The sequence below is a fragment of the Myotis davidii genome, unplaced genomic scaffold, assembly GCF_000327345.1.
Source record: "Myotis davidii unplaced genomic scaffold, ASM32734v1 scaffold149, whole genome shotgun sequence".
Taxonomy (NCBI): domain Eukaryota; kingdom Metazoa; phylum Chordata; class Mammalia; order Chiroptera; family Vespertilionidae; genus Myotis; species Myotis davidii.
This window is the reverse complement of record NW_006352194.1, coordinates 1840103-1851543: the sequence shown is the minus strand read 5'-3', so window position 1 is coordinate 1851543 and position 11441 is coordinate 1840103. Positions and strand designations below refer to the sequence as shown.

The 11441-nt window shown below is 46.8% G+C and overlaps 1 protein-coding gene across 2 annotated transcripts in view; it reads right to left on the bottom strand.

Moving 5' to 3' along the window:
- Positions 1–3720: 3720 nt before the first annotated feature.
- Positions 3721–11441, bottom strand: part of TRIM63 (tripartite motif containing 63, E3 ubiquitin protein ligase) — a 14914-nt gene continuing 7193 nt past the window's right edge. For both annotated transcript variants that reach the window (XM_006777509.2, XM_006777508.2), the window contains exons 5-9: positions 10715–10948; positions 9995–10017; positions 9533–9657; positions 6765–6833; positions 3721–4219 (exon numbers count right to left, since the gene is read on the bottom strand). In XM_006777509.2, the coding sequence (XP_006777572.2) occupies positions 4209–4219; positions 6765–6833; positions 9533–9657; positions 9995–10017; positions 10715–10948 (462 nt within the window). In that variant the 3' untranslated portion in view covers positions 3721–4208. The remainder of the gene's footprint in view (positions 4220–6764; positions 6834–9532; positions 9658–9994; positions 10018–10714; positions 10949–11441) is intronic.

Sequence of the window (11441 nt, the reverse complement as noted above, 5' to 3'; positions counted from 1 at the left end):
CGGGCCCGGGAGGGGCTCCTGGAGGCCGGAGCTGCCTCCCTCCGGGCCGGGCAGTGGCCCCCGTTAGGACTGACTGGGACTGCCCACCATCCTCGCCAGCGGAGCAGCTGCGATTCCTCGCTCGGCTTACAATCTGGAGTGACCGGCATATCTCCCTTCCCTTAGGGCAGCGTCGCACTTGGGCGTCGGTCTCCATTTGGGCAGAGCTAACACCACCCCCATCTCTTTTCCCCTGCCCGCAGCTCACAGGAGCGCCAGCGAGGTGCCACGCATGGTGTTCGCCTCTCGCTTTCTGGCCTCAGATTCCTTCAGGCTTCTGTGGAGAGATACTATCTTTTATTGTTTTTGTTTTTAATCCTCACCCGGCGATATTTTTCCTTGATTTCTTAGAGAGAGTGGAAGAGAGAGGGAAAGACAGAGAGAAATATTGATTGCCTCCTGCACATGCCCTGACCAGGGTCCGCATGCCCCCGGGAGGATCCTGCAACCACGGTATGTGCCCTTGACCGGAATCAAACCCCGGACCCTTCAGTCCGCAGTCCGATGCTCTATCCACTGAGCCAACCCGGCTAAGGCTACTATTTTATTTTTATTGAATTTTAGAGAGAGAGGAAAGGAGGGGGGTGGGAGAGAGAAATATGTGAGTTGATGTGCCACCAGCACACCCCTACCAGGGAATCGAACCCCCGAATCTGGGCACGTACCCTGAGGGGGAATCGAACCAGCAACCTTTTGGTGCACCTGCTGACTCCCAACCAACTGAGCCACACTAAACAGAAGTATGTGGGGATACTTTAGAGCAGTGGTTCTCAACCTTCCTAATGCTGTGACCCTTTAATATAGTTCCTCATGTCGTGGTGACCCCCAACCATAAAATTATTTTCGTTGCTACTTCATAACTGTAATTTTGCTACTGTTATGAATCGTCATGTAAATATCTGATATGCAGGATGTATTTTCGTTGTTACAAATTGAACATAATTAAAGCATAGTGATTAATCACAAAAACAATATGTAATTATATATGTGTTTTCCGATGGTCTTAGGCGACCCCTGTGAAAGGGTCGTTTGACCCCCAAAGGGGTCGTGACCCACAGGTTGAGAACCGCTGCTTTAGAGTGTAAACCTATAACCCTAGCTAGTTTGGTTCAGTGAACAGAGCAGACTGAAAGATCCTGGGTTCAATTTCTGTCAAGGGCACATGCCTGGGTTGCAGGCTCAACCCCCAGTAGGGGGTGTGCAGGAGGCAGCTGATCGATGTTCCTCTCTCATCGATGTTTCTAACTCTCTCTCTCTCTCCCTTCCTCTCTGTAAAAAATCAATAAAATATATTTAAAAAAATATTTTAAAAAAGAAAGTAAAACTATAAAGAAATTTAAGTGTGTGGTTATCAAAAAAGACAGGATAGTGGCTACTTCTTGACCTGCATAGTAGCAACACAAGAATTCATTTTACAATAGTTTATTAAACTCTATAACTGGTTTTGTGTATTTGTATGTCTGTAATATATTACACAATTTTAAAAGAAATAAAAAAAATGATTCAGAACAGCCCTAGCTGGTTTAGCTCAGTGGATAGAGCGTGAGCCCTCGGACTGAAGGGCACGCGTACTTTGGTTGCAAGCTGGATCTGCAGCCCTGGTCAGGTGAGTGTGGGAAGCAACCAATCAACGTGTCTCACATTGATGTCTCTCTCTCTGTCTCCCTCCCTTCAATGGGCCTGGTGGGCATGACTCGGTGCTTGAGCATCAACCTATGAACCAGGGTTCCGTTCCTGGTCAGGGCACATGCCTGGGTTCCAGAGTCGATCCCCAGTAGGGGGCATGCAGTAGGCAGGCAATCAATGATTCTCTCATCATTGATGTTTTTATCTCCTTGTTTCCTCTCTGAAATCAATAAAAATATATTTTAAAAAATAAATAAAAATCAATGGAAAAATATCCTCAGGTGAGGATTAACAAGAAAAAAAAATGCTTCAGTACTTGAGAAAGAACTAGAATTGAGAACAAAAATCTGATTCCCTGAAATTCAAAGTTAGGGACTGAATTAGCCTTGGAAAAACCAGAAGTGAGAGTGGGCCAAGGTGTGAGGGTTTCCGGCACTTTCATAAAATGAGTTCCATAGAACATTAGTTCTGGAGGATGTCACATAAATGGGTAAATTGGGAAATGGATAAATTTTTTAAAAATTATTCAGAACAGCCCTAGCTGGTTAAATATTCAATCCACCAAAAACTTATGAGCCTGCCCTAGCTTGTTTGTCTCAGTGGATAGAGCGTCAGCCTGCGGACTGAAGTGTCCCGGGTTCGATTCCAGTGAAGAGCACATGCCTGGGGTTACGGGCTCGATCCCCAGTGGGGGGCGTGTAGGAGACAGCTGATTAATGACTCTCATCATTGATGTTTCTATCTCTCTCTCCTTCTCCCTTCCTTTCTGAAATCAATAAAAATATATTTTAAAAAAAACAACAAAAAACTATTAAGAGCCTTAAAGATCAAGCAGTAGTCCAAAGACCATAAACTTGATGGGCCAGTCATTGTCTAAAGTCAAATCGCTTGTTGATGGCAGGACTACTCAGAGCCCTTAACTTTCTACTGTGTTCTGAATGTCGAAAAGGTGGGACAGACTCTGCAGTATTCCTCAAATTTATAAGTCCAAGGTGTCTCAGACCCAATTAATGCACCATCTTTTTAAAAAATATTTTATTGATTTTTTTACAGAGAGGAAGGGAAAGGGATAGAGAGTTAGAAACATCAATGAGAGAAAAACATCCATCAGCTGCCTCCTGCACATCTCCTACTGAGGATGTGCCCGCAACCAAGGTACATGGCCTTGACCGGAATCGAACCTGGGACCCTTTAGTCCGCAGGCCGATGCTCTATGCACTCAGCCAAACCGGTGAGGGCTCATGCACCATCTTTGATTCAGTCAGTTTCATCTCTCTCCTAGCCCCTTGGTTCCTTGTTCATGGAAAACCTTGGTGCTACTTTGGCCTTGGCCATCGTCTCATCCCCTAGAACTGGTGGCTGTCTTGACCTCCCCTGGAGTAAATTTGGGAACCAGCAGAGCGTCCATTGTGCAACTCCAGCACCCATGCCCAACCCTCTGGACCACAGAGGGTCTACTCCTCCCACTACCCATGTAGTCAATTGATGGTGTGCCATCTAGTTTAGCTTCCCGAGCAGCTGCCAAAAGGGGCCAAGTGATGCAGCCTGGAAGTATAAGAGAATTAACACTCTGGGAGACAAATTCTGAGATGAGATGAAAGGAGCCAGCAGATAAAAAATCTCCCTTCTTCCCTCTGAGGAACTGCTTTGGGGTGGCTGTGTTCTTCATGACCGGCCAGAAATATCTCACGTGACTGAGCAAAGAGCCGGGTCTCTCCGACACTTTGCTTCTCTCCTATCCTGCCTTGCCTCCACTTTCCCTCATCTGACTGCCCTGGGATTGCATCTAGACTAAAACATTGACGTTTTCCCCCAGGTTCTGTTTTCCAGAGAGCCCGAGAACAGGGCATTACCCGTGTCTTGAGGATCATCTCAGGGCCAGTTTTCCATGGAGCTCTCACTGGGAAATGCTGGTGTAAAGAGCTCTTCTTTGGTGGGACAGGAGCCTAGCCTGGCCATTGCTGGCTCCCTCCTGCCACACACTTCCTCTCAGGCCTCTGTCCATCTGAAGTCTCCAGAAAAAAAGGCTGAAGGAAACCCCAACTCTTTCGGCAATAACAGGAAGAGAGCACTGTGCATTTATTAAAACAACATATAACAAACTCAGTTACCATCCCCTCTGTCAGGGATAGACTCTGAAATACAGTACATTACCCTCTATCTAAGATCGCCAGTCACACAATGACCGGGCGTTATCATACAAAAGTTCCTTTACAAAAAGCACCAAATTGGCATACATATACAAGTTTATACAAAAATCACATTTTAAAAATGTACAAAATATTCCATTTTGCACCAATGTAGAAAAGTATCCTGTGTGGTGGTTTCAAGCACATTTCCAACTCTGCTTCAGTGACTGCTGGACACAGCGGTGGGGGTCCTACTCCTAGTCTCTGCTCTTCACGCAGAGAGAAGACACACCTCCCCATTGTCCCTCCAGGGGCCCCGACCCCTCCCACCCCGGGCCTGTCACCAAGGCAGCTGGGCCCATCCCACCCTTCCCAGTCTCTCTGCATCCAGAGGTCTCTTCCTCGTCCAGCTTCTTACTGGTGTCCTGAGAGAAAAAGAAAAAGAAACGCCAAGTGAGACAGGGACCCAGGGATAAGCTGTAGTGACAACATGATCAAACTCCAATTCCTGCCTGGCCTCTTCCTTTTCTTTATAATATATATTTTTATTGATTTCAGAGAAGAAGGGAGAAGGATATATAGAAACATCAATGATGAGAGAGAATCATCGATCGTTTGGCTGCCTCCTACACACCCCCTACTGAGGATCAAGCCCACAACCAGTGCACGTGCCCTTGACTGGAATCAAACCTGAGACCCTTCAGCCCACAGGCTGACGCTCTATCCACTGAGACAAACTGGCCAGGGCGACTCTTTCGTTTTAAAGAAAAATAGAATTTAGTTGCCAAAACAAAATTGGATTGCGCATTCAATACAAAATACCAAAAGACTACTCTGTATGTTTCAAATGGATTGGAATTTAGTTCCAATAATAACTTGGCTTTTAAGATAATTAGATTAGCCCAGCCGGTGTGGCTTAGTAGTTGAACATCCACCCAGGCAGCAAGAAGTCACCAGTTCAATTTCCCAGTGAGGGCACATGGGTTACAGCTCAATGTCTGATATCTGGTGAGGGGCATGTGGGAAACAGCCAATCGATGTCATGTCCTCTCTCATTGATGTTTCTATCTCCCTTCCCCTTCCTCTCTCTCGCTAAAAAAAAAAATCAATAAAAATATTTTTAAAAATATTAATAGTAACATTAGGAAACATGTTAATTAGCAAACATGTCCTTCCTATGTACAGACACTGTGTTAAAAGATTCTCTAATGCACTCTCCATTATAATCTTTTGAGGTCAGTACTATTATGCTCACATGCCTAAATGAGTAGCCCAGAAAAGTGGTGATCTACCCAAGATCACACCACCAGTCTGTGAGAAAGCTGCAATTCAGAACTCTTAACTGTAGTTTTCCAGGTTGGCAAACTCAGATACCGACAGGGGCCAGCAGATGACATGCATAAGAGCAGGAAGGCTGGGAAAAGTGACAAGCGTATGTCCCATGCAAAGGGGGCAGCCACCGCCCATCGCCAACCCTTAGAATGAGAGAGAAGGACAAGCCCAACATTGTTAGATCTTTCCAAAATTTTATAAGAAGGTGGAAATCCAGATTCTCAGTTGAAATTTCTTTTTTAAAAAAATCTTTATTGTTGAAAGCATTACATTTGTCCCCTTTATTGATTTCTTCTAGCCCATCTCCACCCCCAGCCCAGTCCTTCACCACCTTATTGTCTGTGTCCATGGGTTATGCATGTATGCATACAAGTTCATTGGTTGATCTCATCCCACCCACCAACCCTCCCTGCCTTGAAATCTCCTTTTAAAAAATCCTTTAAGCCCTGGCTGGTGTGGCTCAGTTGGTTGAAGGGTCCTCCCGTACATCAAAAGGTGGGGGGTTTGGGGGGCAGGAGCAGGCTGGGAGAGGACAATGGGGGCGGGGGAGGGACATATGTAATACTTTCAACAATAAAGATTTTTTAAAAAAATAAAAGGTAGTGGGTTCAATTCCAAGTCAGGGAACATGCCAAGGTTATGGGTTCAATCCCAGGTTAGGGTGCATGTGGAAGGCAACCAATCGATGCTTCTCTCTATATCTCTCACCCTCCCTTCTACTCTCTCTAAAAATCAATGGAAAAAATACCCTCGGGTGAGGATTCATGAAAATAAATAAATAATAAAATAAAATACTCCTTTAAAATAATCGCCTAATTTTTAAAAAAATATATTTTATTGATTTTTTACAGAGAGGAAGGGAGAAGGATAGACAGAAACATCAATGAGAGAGAAGCATCGATCAGCTGCCTCCTGCACACCCCCTACTGGGGATGTGGCCAGCAACCAAGGTATATGCCCTTGACCGAAATCGAACCCGGGACCCTTGAGTCCGCAGGCCGACACTCTATCCACTGAGCCAAACCGGTTAGGGCTAATCTCCTAATTTTTTAAATGTTGGCAACTGATTTAAAAAAAAAATTTAAACATTGTGCTGGCCAAACAAAATACCTCAGTGGACCAAGCTTGGCTCGTGAGTGCTCTGTCATTTATGTCTGTTATGCTACACTGCTTTCCATATAGATATAGGTCATTTATTTTATTTTATTAATTTATTTATTTTATAATATATTTTTATTGATTTCAGAGAGGAAAGGAGAGGGAGAGGGAGAAACATCAATGATGAGAGAGAATCATTGATTTGGCTGCCTCCTGCACACCCCACACTGGGGATCGAGCCTGAAACTTGGGCATGTGCCCTGACCAGGAATCGAACTGTGACCTACTGGTTCAGCGGTCGACACTCAACTACTGAGCCACACTGGCCAGGCTAGATATAGGTCTAAAAATGGGAGCTTTTTATTATGAATAGTTTGGAGTTTTTTCTCTAAGGGTATAGGGAGCAGGACTTTATCCTTAAAAGGTTTACACATAATGGGAACATCATCATATATTGGCATCATCCCCAATGTCCAGCACAGCACTTTGCACACAGTCAATATCTCATGTTGAATGAATGAATGAAGATGGATTTCTTACCTTCTTCCTTTCCCTCTGTGGACTCTTCCTCTTCCTGATCTTCTTCAGTGAACTCTTCCTCTTCCTCATCTGTGTGTGACAAAGAACAACAGTGTTAGGATAGGCTGGTTTCTCAGAGGAGCTGCTCAGAGGGGGACTGGCTGGAGACAACACTGATCCTAATCCTTTCTTTAAAAAAAGAAAAAATATATTTTTAATTGATTTCAGAGAGGAAGGGAGAGGAAGAGATAGAAACATCAATGATGAGAAAGAATCATTGATTGGCTGCTTCCTGCATGCCCCCCACTGGGGGTTGAGCCTGCAACCTGGGCATGAGCCCTTGATCAGAATTGAACCCGGGACTCTAGTCTACAGGTCAACTCTCTATTCACTGAGCCAAACCAGGTAGGGCCATCCCAATCCTTTCTGATGCCCATTCAGGGTCAACTGGCCATGCAATGACATCAGTAGCCCAGGAGGTGATGGGTTTGCCAAACCCCAGCTGCACAGAGGCCGGCTTCCTCCTGTCTCTTCCCGCCCCTTCCCTCCTGCACCTCCATGGAGGGAGGTTCAAGAGGCTCCTTTGTTCCAATAGCTGCAGCAGCTGCTGTCGCCTGATCTGCCTGTGACCAAAGGGGACTTCGGTAGGCACACTGTACTTCTGCCCACCTCTCAGTTAGACAGGTAAACATCACCCGTGGAGACGGGACAAGAGCACCTGAATTCTCAGCAATCAGAGTCCTTGTCTTGAAGGAATTTACCAGCCTTTGGAATTTGCTAGCCTAGCACTCCCTGTCCATCTTTCCTCATTCCCCAGCCTACTGGGAGTGGCTGGGGTGGGAACACTTCTGGGGCCTCCTGCTCCTTGCCTCTCTGAAGCTGAGCCCAGACAGACTGACTGAGCTGCAACCAGTGTCCTCACTTTCCTCTCCTGGGATATCACCTTCAAGCTCTGCCAGCAGGGAACATGCCTCTTGCCCGCCCCCTCTCCAAAGCCATTCCTTAACCCTTTGGGGCTGTGAGGGGGTCACCACAGAGTCAGAGTCTTTGTCCAGAGTGTCTGGGAAGAAGCTGGAAGGAGTAAATGCCTCCGAAACGACAGCTCAAAATTTCAGCCATCTACCTGGGACCTATGCACAACCTCTCATAGCAGCTTTGCGGAGGACTTACTATGTGCCAAAAATTGTGCTAAGCGCTGGACAGGCATTGTCTCATATAATCCTCACGAGGGCCTTGTGAGCCAGATGGCCCTTGGTGGCATCCACTTGGGCTACCTACTAGCGGTGTGGCCTCCAGGAGACCTTACCCTGCCTTGGCTTTCACAATGGAGATGACAACAGAACTACCTCATGAAATTGCACTAAGTGATAGAATTTATGTCAAGGGCTTAGTGCCTGGGACACAGAAAGTGCTTAATAAATGGTAGCTGTTGGTGTGGTTCTCCCCGTTTTCCGCTCAGGAAACTGAGGCTTGGGGAGATGATAGAAGGCAGTGCAGGTCTTCACAAAGCCATGCTGTTCGCGCAGCATGATCCCCTCTTGAATATCTTAGCTTCGGGAGGGTAGAGCGGAACAGGTGGTCTACAGCAATGGCCATTCCCAAGTCTGCCAACATCTCAGCTTTGGGACGCATTTTTGTCCTCTCCCACAAACAAGGTGCATCTGGTGCTCTGAGAATAGATGCAACACCAGATTCTGCAGGCTTGTGGGAGAGCCGAGCTTTCTCATGCCAGCCCATGTACATTCTTCCCTATTCCTGTCACCTCTCTGTCCTGGTCATTGAAGCATCACCTATTAGAGCAATGCAACATTTGGCAGAATTGGATCCCATTGTCTCTTTCTCTATCGCAAAATAGCTACCTTTCGATTGTGACTTTGAGCTAATTATTAACATCTTTGTTCTTCATTGGGTTGCCTCAGTTTCCCCTTATTACTGTTATGGTTACATTGTTACAATTATTATAGGTACTCTATGGAAGAGTAATTATAAACAAAAGTGAGAACATGGTACAGATAAATTAAGGTGCCTGAGTATTCATAGATGATAGCATGAAAAAGCTGAAGCTAAGGCTGGCTTTAGGCACTAACTATAACTAGTACATGTTTAGTACTTTATAAACTCGTTCCTATCAATGTCTTACAGTAGTTGTTGCAAGAGCACCAAGAGGTAGTCATTATTAGCAGGCCCACTTCTAAACCTTATTTTTTTTTAATCCTCACCTGAGGACATTTTTCCATTGATTTTTAGAGAGACTGGAAAAGAGAGGGAAAGACAGAGAGAAACATTGATGTGAGAGAAATACATCCATTGGTTGCTTCCTTCACGAGGCCCAGCCAAGGCCTGGGACAGGGAGGAGCCTGCAACCAAGGTATGTGCCCTTGACCAGAACTGAACCTGGAACCCTTTGGCCACAGGCTGATGCTCTATCCACTGAGCCAAACTGGCTAGGGCTAACCTAATTTTTAAAGTTAGAAAAATGAAGCTCAGAGAGGTGGAGGGGTTCGCCAAAGGTCACACAGATAACACACGACAGCTCCAGATTCAAACTTGGGTGTGCCTGTCTCCAGACGCCATGCTCTTCCTACAGCCCAAGACACCTCCCTGCAAGGATAATTCACTGAGCAACAATTATGTACCAGGCACTGTGCTCAGCTCTCAGCTCATCCAGAAGTTGGTTGATATCTGGGCATCTTTGCTAGTGTATCTGTTTCCACATGGGATGCAGTGGAAGGGAAGCTGATTTCCAGGGGTCGAGCAGGGAAATAGACAAGTGCACCTGCCCCCCTTACCTGTCCCAAAGTCGATGGTCCTCAGGGTGTCTGCTATGTGCTCTAAATCCAAAGTGAAGTAGTCCATGTTTTCAAAGCCCTGCTCTGTCTTCCCCAGCTGGCAACCCTTGGAAGCTTCCACAATGCTGTACGGGACGTGGGGTGGAGGGGGTGGGGGAGAAAGAGAGAGAGATGAGGGGGAGTGAGATCTCTGGGGTTTAGTGCAGGGATGGGGTGTTTTAGCTCCAAGCACACCAGTGCACATGCTCATGCCCACACCCAGGCCTTGCACCTAGAGGCTCCCCCTGGAGTGTGGAGTATTTCCTCTCCAGTCACAAGCAAGTACAGGTCCAAGAAAGCAGGGAATGATACAAAGGCCAGGGAAGCCAGCCTGGGCGGAAACCCTCCCAGCAGCCTGAATGTAAAGCGGGAGGCCCTGGTGGGAGCGAGGGCCTTGAATCACAGCCCTGGGGAGACACTGACCTTTTGATGAGTTTCTTGGCACTCTGTGGGGGAGAGAGAGCAAAGGGTTAGGATTGCATTAGGGGTAGTTCCAGCAAATCAGCAAAACCAGAGACTGGCTGCTGCAGATGGGCCCGTGGTGCCATTCCCTAGCCTAGTCGTGACCTGCTCCCCACCCCGAGCTGAACAGAACTTGGATCTTTCCTCTGTCCATGGTCTGCACAGGTCTTGGTGATCATCACTCTAGGCCAGTGGTTTCGGACCTCATGGACCACCTGTGGTCCGTGGACCACCGGTTGGCGACCGCTGCTCTAGGCCCCTCCCATTGTCCTGGCAGGAAGCTGGGATTTTAGGGATATCAGTCTAAACACCTAATCCCTGGACCCTCCAAGATGAGACTCTTATCCTAATCACTTTTTTATAGCCGATGCCTACCACAAAGCCTGGCCTACAGTAGGTGTTTAGGAAATTTTTATAAAAGAACTGAACTGTAGGGCAGGGCTGCGACTCATACATCTTTGTGTCTCTACCTCAGTGGCTGACCTATAGTAGGTGCTCAATTAATAGGTTTAAGTAGGGATTGTCTCAGGCTCCTTTTACAGAAGAGGAAAATTGGCCTCAGGGAGGTTTCAGCGACTTGCCCAAGGGCATATGGATGGTCAGTGGAGGAGCATGATTTGAACTGTAGACAGAGCCGTTGAGTTGAAGTGATTCTGCCCACACCCTCCTAGTCCTGCTCACCAAGAGGAAGATGGCTCCACCAGGCTCGTCCAGGGACTGGATGGCTGTCTCCACCAGCTTGGTGGACTTGTCCAGCTGCTCCCGGTACTGCTGGATGAGGGCCTCAATGAAGCTGAGTTTCTCCTCCTGCTCCTGTGTGATCCGCTGTAGCAACTCACTCTTCTTCTCATCCAGGATGGCATACAGCACGTCAAACTTCTGGCTCAGCTCTTCCTTCACCTGGTGGCTGTTTTCCTGGGGACACACGTCTGAGAGTCACATCCTGTGGGGCCCTCCCATCCCCAACACTTCCTTTCTAGGATGGATGTATCAGGAACAAAGGCTCTGAAGCGAGAAGAGGTCTGCCCTGGCTGGTGTGGCTCAGTGGTTGAGCATAGGCCTGTGAACCAGAAGGTCACCGTTCAATTCCCGGTCAGGACACATGTCCGGGTTGTGGGCTCCATCCCCAGCAGGGGGGCGTGCAGGAGGCAGCCGATCGATGTTTGTCTCTCTCTAAAAATTAATTTAAAATTTTATTTTTTAAAAACTGGAAAAGGTCTTACTACACCTTCATTGTACACAAGATGAAATGAAAGCTTAGTAAGAAGAAAGCCCTTGCTAAGTTTTCATAGCTACTCGGTACATGTTTGGAGTCTGGTGTCATGGAGAAAGCAATCCCCTTCCTCAAAAAACAGAGACTCTAGGGTCAAATGAAATAATATATATTCTGGCCCTCCTGTGTGTCTCC